Source organism: Tamandua tetradactyla, chromosome 24, assembly GCF_023851605.1.
Source record: "Tamandua tetradactyla isolate mTamTet1 chromosome 24, mTamTet1.pri, whole genome shotgun sequence".
Taxonomy (NCBI): Eukaryota; Metazoa; Chordata; class Mammalia; order Pilosa; family Myrmecophagidae; genus Tamandua; species Tamandua tetradactyla.
Window position 1 is genome coordinate 55,928,207 of NC_135350.1, and position 13,836 is coordinate 55,942,042.

The window sequence follows — 13,836 nt, forward strand, 5'->3', positions numbered from 1 at the left end:
TATGCTCTCTTCCATAATTATTATAGCAAAACATACAGTGTAATGGCCACCACTTCTTTTTGTGAACACATGGCAGGCATAAACTATCACAGAACTCTTTCCTGCTCATGTATTTGAGTCTCAAACAATTTTTCTCAAGATATTGCTCTGGTACCATTACTAATTTATTAGAATTAGCACTAGAGATAAAATTTACCTTTGTAAGGTTCTCTCTTATTTGTTATGGTCAAAGAGATATGGATGCATTTTATCTAAAGTACGAGAGTTTTTAGAACCCTGGTTGGGAACTCTAGACTAGTTAAGATTCCCAGCTAACAAAAAAAAATCTCAGAAGTGGCCTTTTTTCCTTTGGGATCTCTCCATCTCCCAGGCTTTCTCTCATCCTGACCTAAATTCCTGGTTCTGAGCTATCCACAGACACTCAGACACATTTTAAAACACCAGGAGCACCAGGAAGATTTTAAAATAAAAAGTCACCAACAACTTAACAAAAATAGGACACAGACCAGAAAACATAAATAGATACAAGATATATATATTATAAAACTTACATAGATCTTAGGACTTTCAGTCCAAATTTCATAAATATTCTTAGACATTTTTTAATAAGAGGACAATATGCTTAAATATTGTGTGGCAGGTGTAGCCTGCAGGTAAAAGAGAAAGTCCTCTAATAAAAAATTAGCAAAACCCTACTATTGTATTATTTTAAACTATGTATCAGCCAAACTGTCCCAAAGGTTGCTCAGAAACAAAACATCATGGAATTTTTACCTTGCTAAATTTACATATCAAAAGAAGTCTGAATCAGTGGCACATTATAAAGACTGGGTCAGTCTTCTTGATGACTGAATTGTGCTTGGTGTGAAGATACATGGTTTTAGCTCCTGAGCCACTATACTGTGAACTTGGCCATCTCTGCTGTGGTGTTTGCATTTTATGGGTAGGTAAAAAAAAGTACTTTTTAAGGATAGAAGATAAAATGGTAATCATTCCCCTAGCTATTTATGCACTAAGGCTTTCTTCCAATTTATAAGGAAGACAAAGTCAGAATAGACACCCTGGAAATGGGGAACTGTCTTTCAAGAATCCCAGGTAATAAGATCATTTAGATCAGCTACTGATAATCAGTAAGTTTAACACTAGTGGAAGTGGCAAGAAAATGTCATAAATAGTTAACAACCCTTTTCCTATGATTCAATATTAAGTGGGGATGTGTGATATTGGATGACTCCTTATCTTTTTAATGAAATAAAGGCAATAGCCACCCTTGTTAAAAAGCAAATGTTTTTGTCCTGTTCTTTGCAGCATGTATTGGGCACCTCCTCAAGATTAGCAGCAATGTTATAAGTGTAGGGGCAAAGACAAAAGGATTCCTTTGGGCAACTTGATATAGAAATAATAAAAGCAGAAAAAGAAGGAAAGGAATGATAAATAAGGGAATGGAATAGTATATCATGACCTTGTAATATTCTTTTATAAATTGTAACGAAGGCATTATACCATAGCTGAGCATCAATAATAGGGGAGTATAAGAGGTATGGGATTTTTTTTCTGAAGAAATGAACATGTTCTCATATTGACTGTGGTGATGAGTGCATACCATGTGATTACACCAAGAACCATTGATTGTACATTTTGGGTGTATTATATGCTGTGTAAATAAAACTGTTTTTAAATAATAATAAAGAATGAAGACAAGGAAACTAAAGAGAAGGGATAGGAAAGAAGAGGCAAGATGAGTAAACTGTAAAAATGAAGGTAAGCAGAAGAAGAGTTTCCCATTATAGAAGGCATCAGTAGAAAGCAGCACCAACCACTCCTGAACTAAAGTCCTTTAATGTCTTTATTATTGAAGTCATTAACTCCAAAGTTAGTGGGTGATTACAGTTCTAATCTTGAATAGTGTTCTCTTCCCATGCAACCAGCTGGTCAGCAGCTCTCCATTCCATGTTCAAAGCACAGCTATTCCCTGTATTTCAGATGCAGAGATCATACTCACTTATATTCAAATAAAACCTGTGATATGGTATGCTGGTTTGAAAAGATGTATGTATCCTAGAAAAACCAGGCGTTAACCCTAATCCAATCTTGTGGGAGCAACCATTTCTCTTAAACCCTGTTTAGCACTGTGTGTTGGAAAAATGATTAGATTATCTCCATGGAGATGTGGCTGTGCCCATTCTATGTGGCCTTGATTAGTTTAAGGAATCCTTTAAAAGAAGAAGGATTTTGGATAAGGACAGAGCCAAGAGGCCAAGAGAAACACAGAGTCCACCAGCCAGCGACCTTTGGAGATGAAGGAGAATGCCCCTGCAGGAGCTTCATAAAGCAGGAAGCCTGAAGAGGAAGCTAGCAGATGCCATGTTCCCCATGTACCTTTCCACTTGAGAGAGAAGCCCTGAACTTCATTGGCCTTCCTGAATCAAGGTATCTTTCCCAGGATGCCTTAGATTGGACATTTCTATAGACTTGCTTTAATTGGGACTTTTCCATGGCCTTAGAATTGTAAACTAGCAACTTATTAAATTCTCCTTAAAAAAAAAAAACATTCCATTTCTGGTATATTGCATTCCAGCAGCTAGCAAACTATAGTATATGATTTCAGTGAACACACATGTTTTCCAGAAAAAACTCCCTGCTTATGCAACTACTGTACTATTGAAACAGATTTTTGCTAGATATCCAGTAATTATCTTATTCCTCTTTATACCTCAACACTGAACACATACAATACATGCTTAATCAATCAATAAATCAATGAGCCCAGCCACCTACCTTTGGGATAGACAGTATATTTAGCTTAAGGATGATTCTTCTTCAATTAGATAATTTTTTGAATTCTAAATTTAAACTCACTTGCTTTTAAAAGATTTTCTGTTATTTTTATAAGCCTGGCTTTTCTTTTCAGCATCCAGAGTAGGGAAAGGAGACAGAAATCCTATATCAGCTTTCTTGTTATAAAAGAAACTCTTCTTTCAATGTCACCTTTACTGCAGCAGTGTGAATGATTACACTTCGGTGGCAGCCCTTCCATAGCATATATTTTTCCATAAAATGGTATTCTGGGCAACAGAGGAGATAAGAACACTTTTCATTCACTATTCTTCTCTACCATGTAAGATGACACAATGGACCCAATGAATAATTAGTGTAGCACTTTGAGAAAGAGATTGAGTTTTTCCCACTATTACCAGCAAAGCATCTTTACCCATATCTTCAACAACCATTCCATGCTTTGGGAACTCTTCTCTGTCCTCTCTGGAGATTTCTTACTGTTTCTTTGCTGCCTGCATTTCCCTCCTATAACGTCTTTTTTCCTCATCTCCCAAGGTAACAAGGTCTGTATGTTAATGTTTATAAGATAGTTAGTAGCAGTACTTAGTAGTTTTCTAGAGAGATAGCCTCTCTTTGGAATCTATTTGGTGACGTTATTTGGAGGAAGTGACACTTTTGGAGGAGGCCCAAGAAAGATGTTGAAACTGTAAAGTATACACTGAAAGAAGCAGCTAGGCAGCTAGGGAAGGTATTTCTATACTTCTGTGTGCTTCACCATGCCATCAGCTGCCTCTTCTACCTGTCTACATACTGCATGGGATGCAAGTAAATAGCCAAGTTCTCTGGGCATGGTAATATAGACTGACATCATTTCTGGAGAAAGTGCCTGTATCATAAGGAACTTTGGCAAAGAAAGGTCTGCCCTTTCCCCATACTCCTGGGAGGTAACCTCTAAACCCTTGGAATTTTCTGAGTGACAGAGTGTCTTTATTATTCATGGTGGGACCCTTATATCACAGCTGATAGTTTATGCTTGCAAGACGACTCAAGGTTGGGCCAGCCACAGCTTATAGTTCCCCCACTGGGTCTGGGCACGCCACAAAGTCCAAGCACACGGTTTTGGATGGGGACTTTGGGCCAAGCCATGGTCAGCCCATAGACTGAGTTCAACCACATGGACAACAGGTAAATCAATTATGTCTATGTAATGAAGCCTCAATAAAAACCTGGGGTGAACTTCCAGGGTTAGCAATATTCCATGTGCATTTTCACACAATGACACAGTGAGGGTAACACATCCTGAGGACAACAGAAGTTCCACATCTGAACCCTATGCATTTCCTCCTTTGGATCTGTATCCTTTCCTTGTAATAAACTGTAACCATGAGTATTATACCTTTCAATGAGTTCTGTGAGTATTTCTATTGAATTTAAGGATGGTTTTGAGAAACCCCAGAACTTGAAGTTGGTGTCAGAATTGAGAGTGATCTTGTGTGGACTTTTCCCTCTAGCTTTGTAGTTGAACCCTAACTCCCTGCGGTTGGGGTCAGAATGCTTAGACAGACTTAGTAGTGTGGAGGACTGTGCTCTAACCTCACAGTTTGACTAACTCCAGGTAATGCTTTAATCTAAAATATTGAAATCAGGCAAAATAAAAGTGAGGTGCATAGAGCATCTCTTTCTTTATGCCCTCAGGCAAGAAGTGATCTTAATATTGATAAATAAGTTTGTTTGTTTATGAAATGCAGGCAATTTACTTACAACTATATTGTAACATTCTGGGAATGTCATGTCATTCAAGCACTTATCATTTTGTTTTACCAGCATTTCTACTCCTTAAAGGTTGCTGTGATAGTTAGATTCAGCTGTCAACTTGGCCAGGTGAAGGTGCCTAGTTCTGTTGCTGTGGCCATGAGCCAATGGTACCTGAACCTCATCTGTTGCTGATTTACATCTGCAGTCGGCTAGGAGGCGTGCCAGCTGCAATGAAGGACGTTTGACTTAATTGGCTGGTGCTTAAATGAGAGACCACAATGTAGCACAGCCCAAGGAGCTCGGCATTCCTCATCTCAGCACTCGCAGCTCAGCCCAGGCCTTTGGAGATGCAGAAAGAAGTCACCCTGGGGAAAGTTGTTGGAACACAGGGACCTGGAGAGAAGGCCAGCAGAGACCATCCTGTGCCTTCCCACGTGAGAAAGAAGCTCAGTGAAAAGTTAGCTGCCTTTCCTCTGAAGAACTAACAAAATAAATTTTCTTTTATTAAAAGCCAATCTGCCTCTGGTGTGTTGCATTCCAGCAGCTAGCAAACTAGAACAGTTGCTTCCTGGAGATATTGAGCAAATGCAGTGATGGTGTTGCAATAATTCATATAGAGTTCCCAATGATCATCTACAAAATGTTTATTTATGTCCACCAAAACTCATAGAAACATCTATTTACTGACTAGCCTGAGAAAATTATCTAAGAAGTGTGAATGCTTTAAATTTACACTTCTTGACAGCGCAATAGCCTCAGACTCATTGTATTTTATGATTAATGTTGTATTTACTTTTTTCATATAGTTTCTATCTAATTAAATTACTTTTGGGAAGTATTAACATTTTTGGAAGGTATCAGATAAGATTACAATAAGCATAATCACCAAAAAGAGTTTAGCAAAACACAAATATCCAACATTCTCCTGCATAAATTTCTGGGTGACATTGAGATTATCTGAAAAGCAAGGATATTTAGGCTATTACATATCCAAGAATTTTATTATTTTCCTATTTTATAATTATATATGGCATCTAAATGTAAAACTGTCAAAAAGAAAACTAATGATAGATAATAATTCGGCATGTTTCACAATAAATAAAGAAATCAAATGAAGAAAATATAGGCTCTTAATTGCAGCTGATTATGAAACTACTCAAGCAAGTTCTTGCCTGATGCACACAGAAGCCAATACAGTGACACCAGTATTTTAAGTAAATAAAGATTTTATTAGCAAAGGCTCACTGATGGAGACAGGAGGTAAGTCCTCAGATCTGTTTCCTTGAGCTGGAGAGGTGAGGGATTTTTATTAGATTAGATAAAAGGGAGGTTGTAGTAAAGATTAGGGGTGTTGACACATGGTGATTGGCTAGTAACAAAGTTTGCAAGTTGGCTATCTCCATTAGCTATTTAAAGATTCAGATTAGGGATTGCAAATTGGCTATTACTGCTGATCGCTCCCCTATTTTGCTAAGTGGGCTTATGACATTGTTGGAACTCATAATGGTCCAGCCTCTCACTTTCTTTCCGGGTTCAGTATTTTTCTTTCCAGTTTTCTTGCTCACTTTGATTCTGTCACAGGGTATTTTTATGTTCCCGGGTAACTTTAATTTCAGGCTTTTTCTTTCAGTGCCTGCTTCATTAGTTTTAGCCAGCTCTGTAGGGAAAGAAGAAAACAAGAACTTTTTCTGAAGTTAGGCAAGTCCTTCATTAATCTTAAAAGAAGGAAGTGTAACTTTTGACAAGTTAATAAATGAGTGGTTATTCTAGTGAATTAGTATGTGGCAGTTTCAATTAGATGCTCAAGAAATAGTCATTAGCTTCAATAGACTTGAATTGCTCTCAAACTGATCAGATTATAGATTTGCATTGATGGCTTCCCAGCTACTAACCTCAAACACACTATATACAGAGTTCCTACTTTCTGCAAAGTACTGTGCTGAAACTATCAGGCCATTAACAACAATTAAGTTCTGTCTCCTGAATGTAAATGCTCATAGCAGAACTGAATCATATATATGACTATAATTCAATATAAAATATGGACAATATATGACTGAACACTTTGTTATGTCTGAATGAGGGATCAAACAAATATTATAAGAGAAGTGGCATGTGAGGTGATCTGAATGAATTTATAAGATTTCAATTAGCAGTGAGATAGTGAGCCATGCCTTTCCATAGAAAAAATGTGAGTAAAACCACAAAGGTGAGAAGTCTTCAGATGTGTCTGGGAAAAAACAATTTAGCCATTTTGATGAGTCAACTGGGTCATAAAGCTAAGGAGTATGAGCTTCAATTGTATGCCATGGAGTGGCAAAGGAAATATTCATATAAGACAGTAATATAAGGTGCACAGGTGGTTCAGCGGTTGAATGCCCGCCTTCCATGAGGGAGACCAGGTTCAAATTCCCAACTATGCACCACCCCTCCAAAAAAGTCATATAATTTTTATAGGTTAAAAAATGTATCAGTCAGGTAGTGGTGCTTCTAAGCTGTTAGACCTACAGTCTACCTGGAAAATAGAAGTGACAACTACTATTTGTCAAACATATGGATTGAAGAATGGATAGATGAATAGAAAAAGGCAAGAAAGTCTTCAGGAAGCAGTCAACATGATTTGAATTTTGGCAAGGCTAAAGGAAATGTAAAGGGAAACATAGATTCAAAAGGTAATAAAGAGAGCAAGACAGCAGGCAACAGTGGTTCAGTGGCAGCGTTCTTACCTGCCATGCTGCAGACCCGGGTGTGTTTCCCGGTGCTTGCCCATGCAAAAAAATTATAATTGTGCTGGTTTGAAAGGATGTATGTACCCTAGAAAAGCCATACTTTAATCCTAATCCCATTTTGTAAAGGCCATTTCTTCTAATCCTTATTCAGTACTGTATATTTGAAACTGTAATTAGATCATCTCCTTGGACATGTGACTCAATCAAGAATGGTTGTTAAACTGGATTAGGTGGAGATGTGTCTCCTCCTATTTGGGTGGGTCTTGATTAGTTTACAGGAATCCTATAAAAGAGGAGACATTTTGGAGAATGAGAGAGATTCAGAGAGAGCAGAGAATGACATAGCCATGAGAAGCAGATAGTCCACCAGCCAGCGACATTTGGAGATGAAGGAAAATGCTTCCCGGGGAGCTTCATGAAATAGGAAGCCAGGAGAGAAAGCTAACAGATGACTCTGTGTTCACCATGTGCCTTTCCAGATGAGAGAGACTCCTTGAGCTTCATTGGCCTTCTTGAACCAAGGTATCATATCTTGGATGACTTAGATTGGACGTTTCTATAGAGTTGCTTTAATTGGGACATTTCCATGGCCTAAAAACCGTTAACTTGCAACTTATTAAATTCCCCTTTTTAAAAGCCTTCTGTTTCTGGTATATTGCATTCTGGCAGCTAGAACAATCATAAATAAATAAGTAAATAAATAAATAAATCCAATAAGTGAAGCTCATGGAGCTTTTGCTGGTCACTCCATTACCACTTCCCCAATGCAGTATGAAATTGGCCTGTGCTCCTGTTATGGGTTCATGGCCCTGTTCCAGAGAGAACAAAGTAACCCCTTAGCACGCACCAGGGTGCCTGTAAGTTGGTGCCAATCTATTAGGTGGGTGCCTGAAGGACTAAACCAGGACACTCATCACAGGGCCACCCTCCCACAGCTTCCCCAGGGAGAAGAAGCAACTTGTGGAAAGCAAAAGAAATAATTAATTTTAAGTGGCTTGGGACAAAGGATTATCAGCTTAAAGATATAAAATACACATCATCAAAGGTGGGAGAGACTATTTCATAGACAGTATAGGGAGCATTCATGTTTCTGTAAGCAGGGGAATTCCTAAGGCCACAAGTGGGCGCAAGCCCAGGATAAGATGCAAGATCAGAAAAAACTGAAGAGAACTCTGCACTTGACTTCCACCTCAGGCTGATCTTCCTGACAGGAGTACTAAACTCTGAAGGAGAGCACTAAGTAAGGCAGAGCCAGTGTTCAAAGACTATGAAAGGTTTTTGAACATTTATTTTTTTGTTTTGCTAGCTTCTGGCACTAGAGGAAATCTGTCATGTCACTAGATAGATACAAACTTAAAGAACAGACCATTCAGGGACTAAATCTGAGAATTAACACATTAAACTATTTAAAGTACAGTGCGCAAAAAAAAAATAGATTACAAGAAAAAAAAAGTAAATGATGGTCCATCCAAAGGAGCAAGATAAAACTTCAGAAATCACCAACAAACAAAACCAGACCTAGGCCATGTCTGGCAAACATTTTAAAAAAATGACTTTCAGGGCAGTGTGATGGTGGCTCAGTGGTAGTATTCTCACGTGCCATGCTGGAGAACCAGGTTCAATTCCCAGTGCCTGCAAATACCAGAAAAAAAAAATTCGATATGCTAAAAGAAAATGTGGAGAAATAAATAAATGATATCAGAAAAAGAATGAATGAACAATATGAGAATATCAATAAAAACATAGAAATTTTAGAAGGACATGAAATAAAAATATGAGTTGAAGGCCACAATCACTGAAATAGATTTCTCTAGATGGTTTTAACATCAGATTAGAGTTGGCAAAAGAAAGAATTGATTAGCTCAAGATAAGACAATTAAAATGATTCTGGATGAGAAACAGAAAGAAAAAAGAATGAATAAAGCGAGCACAGCCTAAGCCTAAAACACCTGTGGAAGACAATCAAACTTACCAATGTATGCATTTTGAGACTTTCAGAAGGAGAAGAAAAAAAAGGGCAGAAGGAATACTTGAAGAAATAATGGCAGAAAACATCCCAGTTTGACAGAAGTCATGTCTGTACACCCTCAAGAAGATCAGCAAACTCCAAACAGGATAAACGTGGAGAGAACCAAACTCAGACACATTGTAGCCAAACTTTAAAATACCAAGGACCAGGAGGAGAATTCAGAAAGCTGCAAGAGAAAAACAACATGTTATTCTCAGGAGGCTCCAAAAAATAAGTGCCAATTTCTCATTAGAAATTATGGAAGCAAGAAGGCAGTGGATGAAATATTTTAAATGCTAAAAGAAAATCGTTGCTGGGGTGAGGATAGATAGTAGGGAACTAGAACAATCATAAATAATAAATACATAAATAAATCAATCCAATAAACATTCAGAAACTTATTGGGACAAAGTTTCTGTTTGGAGGGATGGAATATTTTTGGCAATAGATGGTGGACCTTTTGATGAGCTTACTTCAGTTGGAGTGTGTTCAAGTTTGAAAAAATTACATAACTCCCCAAAAAGCCATCTTTTAATCTGGACCCAATCTTGTGGGGCCAACCATTTCTTTTAATCCTGCTTCAATATTTAAAGGTGGAAACTTTTTATTAGATTATTTCCACAGACATGAGGCGCACCCAATGGTCTGACTTTTTGAATAGATGGAGATATGACAACCCACTCAGGGTGGATCTTGATTAGTTTACTAGAGTCCTTTAAACGGGGAAACATTTTGGAGAAACCTCAGATGAAATTGCTTCAGAACTGAGAGAGACATGGATGTTTGGAGTGCCAACAGAGAAAGCAGATGCCCAGACCTGGGCAGAGTCCAGCAGATGTTGTCACATATCTTCCCATTAGATGCTAAGCAAGCCAGAATCCAGAGTTGTGTTCCACAGGAGCTAAGTGAAGACGCACAGATGCTGAGAGATGAAACCACTAGCATCATAACCTGGAAGCAACAAGGGCCGGCAGATACCAACCACAGGCCTTCCCAGATTTTTGGCCTTCCTTGAGACAAGATGCCTTTCTCTGGATGCCTTAGTTAGGTCATATTTATGACCTTAGAACTGTAAACTTGTAACTTACTAAGTTCCTTCCTTAAAATCCATTCCGTTTCTAGTATATTGCATTCCAGCAACAATTAGCAAACTAATATGGTGTGTGACCCACCTCAATCAAAATAGGTCTTAGTCTTCCTAATGGAGTCCTTCGTAAGTGGGATGAACTCAGAGAGAGAGAGAGAGAAAGCACCATGGAAGCAGGAAACTGAAGACAATGAAACTTGAAAGAGAATGGAGATAACAGTAGATGCTATGATGTGCATTGCCATGTGGCAAAGGAGCCAAGGATCCCTGGAAGCTATCTTCAGGAAGAAAGCATTGCCTTGATTTGAACATTTTTCTCATCCTCCAACCTGTAAGCTAATAAATTCCCATTGTTAAGTCAACCCATTTCATGGTATCTGCTTTCAACAGCCTAGGAAACTAAAACACATCAGTTCAAAAAAATGTATTTTTAATTAAGCATAATTATTTTGAGATTCGTTTATGCTGTCAAGTATATCAATAGCTTGTTCATCCCTTTTTATTTACATTAACCTGTTGATGTACATTTGAATTACTTCCTGTTTTTGCTTATTACAGATTGTTTTGGTTTGCTAAAGTTGCAGAATGCAATGTATCAGAAAGAGTTTGGCTTTTACAAAGGGGATTTATTAGTTACAAATTTGCAAACTGTAGGGCCATGAAAATACCTGAATTAAGAAATCAAGAGGGACATACCTTTTCTGAGGAAAGACTGTTGACATCCAGAGTTCCTCTGTCACATAGGAAGGCACATAGTGATGCCTGCTGGTTCTTCTCTCCAAAATGTTTCTGAACTCCTGTGGGTCCTTACTTGTTTCTCCCAGGTTGTTTCTATCTCTGAACTCTCTCCAAAATGTCTCTGCCTTTTATCCTCTCATAAGGACTCCAGCAAGGGGGTTAAGACCCACCTTGAATGTGCTGAGTCACATCTCCATGAAAGCAACCGAAGCAGAAGGTCCCACCCACAATAAGTCTGCACACGCAGCAATGGATTAAAAGAACATAGGCTTTTCTGTGGTACACAATAGATTCAAACCAGCACACAGATTAAGCTGCTATAAACATATGTGTACATATATTTGTATGAACATATATATTTTTTTCTCTTGAATAGCTATCTCGAAGTAGACTGGCTAGATCATATGTCAGCCATTTTCCAAACCCCTTTCCAAATTTGTTGAACCATTTTGCATTCCCATCAGCAGCATATGAGTTCTAGTCCCTCCACATTCTGGTCACCAAGTGGTATGGTCAACATTTTTCATTTTAACTATCCTAATAGGTATGTTGTGATATTTTATTGAAATTTTAATTAATGACTAATGCTGTTGAGTGCCACCTTTTCATGTGTTCATTTCCTGTCTATATTTATTTGACATTTGTGAAGCATCCATTCAAATATTTTTATTGTGCTCTTTGTTTTATTTTTGGCAAGTTTTGTGAGGTTTTTAAAATACATATTCTGGATACAAGACCTTTATCCAATATATTTCACAAAGATGCTCTCTCATTCTGTAGTTTGTCTTCTCACCTTCTTGGCACTCTCTTTTGCAAAAGTTTTTTTTTTTTTTTGAAGTGCAATTTATTGATTTGTTCTTTTATGGACCACACTTTTGGTGTCATAGTTAAGAAATCTTTACCTAACCCAACATCCCATATATTTTTGCTTTTGTTTTCCTCTAGAAATTTTAGAGTTTTAGGTTTTACTTTTATTGCTATGATCTATTTTGCATTATTTTTACATATAGTATGAGGTATAGATCCCAGTTCATTTTTTTTTGCTTACAGATATTTCAGTACCATTTGTTGAAAAGATTATTCTTTATTTCCTGTATTGTTTTGCATACTTGTCAAAAATCTGTTGTCCATATTTATTTTATTTTTATATTTACGTTAGAATCAGCTTGTTAATATCTTTTTAAAATAGCTGGCTTGGATTTTACTGGTATTGCATTGAATCCAAAGATTAGCTTTGGAAGAATTGATACCTTAACAATATTGAGTCTTCCAACTTATGAACAAATATTTTATAGTTTTCAGTATACAAGTCTCTCCACATCTTTTGTCAGATTTATCCTTAAGTATGATGCATTTTATATCATTATAAATAGTATTTTTAAAATTTAATTTCCAGTTGTTCATAGTTATATAGAGAGATACATTTTTTTCTATGTTATTCTTGAATCCTGTAATCTTGCTAATTAGATCTAGTTCTGCTAGCTTTTTTGGTGATTCCAATGGATTTTCTTCATAAAGACTGCTTTAAATTCTTCCTTTCCATCCTAGGTATCTTTTATTTCTAGAACCTCCAGTACAATGTTGAATAAAAGCAGTGAGAGAGGATATCGTCTCTTTCCTGATCTTAGGGGGAAAATTTCCGTCTCACTGTTTAATATACTTTTAGCTGTAGGAATTTTGTATATGTACTTTACCAAGTTTAGGAAGTTCCTTTCTGTTTCTAGTTTCCTAAAAATTCTTATCAGAAAAGGATGTTGGAATTTATCAAATGCTTTTTTCTGTGTTTATTGAGATGATATATGGTTTTTCTTTTTAAATGTATTAATATGTTGAACTACATTGATTTTCAAATGTTAAACTAATACTGCATTCTTGAGATTAAACCCTACTGAATCACAACTCATTATTCTTCTAGCATTTCCTTGGATTCAATTTGTTAAAATTTTGTTTAAAATTTTTACATCTGTGTTCATGTATAGGGGCCGGCATAATACAACCCACAGGCCAAATTCATCTGTGCCTTGTTTCTGGATAGAACATGAACTAAGAAAAGTTTGTACATTTTAAACTGTTATTGAAGTAAAAGAAAAAGGTGAAGAAATAGCAGCAGCAACAGAGAAAGTAAGTGGCCTGCAAAGACCAAAATATGTACTGGCTGGCCCTTTTAGAAAACATTGGGTGACCCTTGTTCATAAGGGATGTTACTCTATAGTTTTCTTTTGGCGTCATGTCTTTGGCAGGTTTTGGTATCAGGATAATATGGTCATATATCTCTTCGTTTTTTTATTTTGGAAGAGTTTGCATGCAATTGGTATTATTTTTTTTCCCTAAAAGTTTAGTAGAATTCATCAGTGAAGCCATCTGTGCCTAGTTTTCTTTGTGGGAATGATTTAATTAAAATTTCAACTTCTTTAATAGATATAATAATAAGGTCATCTATTTTTTCTTGAGTAAACTTTGGTAGTTTGTGTCTTTTAAGGACTTTGTCTATTTCATCTCAGTTGTCAAATTTATTGGCGTAAAGTTTTTCACAATAAATATTGTAAAGTGAAAAAAATTAACTCATGAAAATATTAATGATCTATCAAAAAATACAGTACAATTATGTTTTAAAGAGCCCATAAATAGAGACGTGAACCAGGAGAGAAAAAAAGTCACATTCTGTATTTTGAGTAGCTTCGTTCTCATTAGATCTTATGGAAGCATAATAATATCTTTTCTCATCACATAATAGTCCGTTG

General features: G+C 36.8%; 1 protein-coding gene across 1 annotated transcript in view; it reads right to left on the reverse strand.

Annotated features, from left to right (window-relative positions):
• Positions 1–7,266, reverse strand: part of AFM (afamin) — a 29,871-nt gene extending 22,605 nt beyond the window's left edge. The window contains 8 exon segments of the mRNA XM_077142812.1: positions 1,269–1,342; positions 1,345–1,412; positions 2,872–2,971; positions 2,974–3,065; positions 4,372–4,406; positions 5,087–5,131; positions 5,441–5,490; positions 7,260–7,266. Coding sequence (XP_076998927.1) covers positions 1,269–1,342; positions 1,345–1,412; positions 2,872–2,971; positions 2,974–3,065; positions 4,372–4,406; positions 5,087–5,131; positions 5,441–5,490; positions 7,260–7,266 — 471 coding nt within the window.
• Between the last annotated feature and the right edge of the window lie 6,570 nt (positions 7,267–13,836).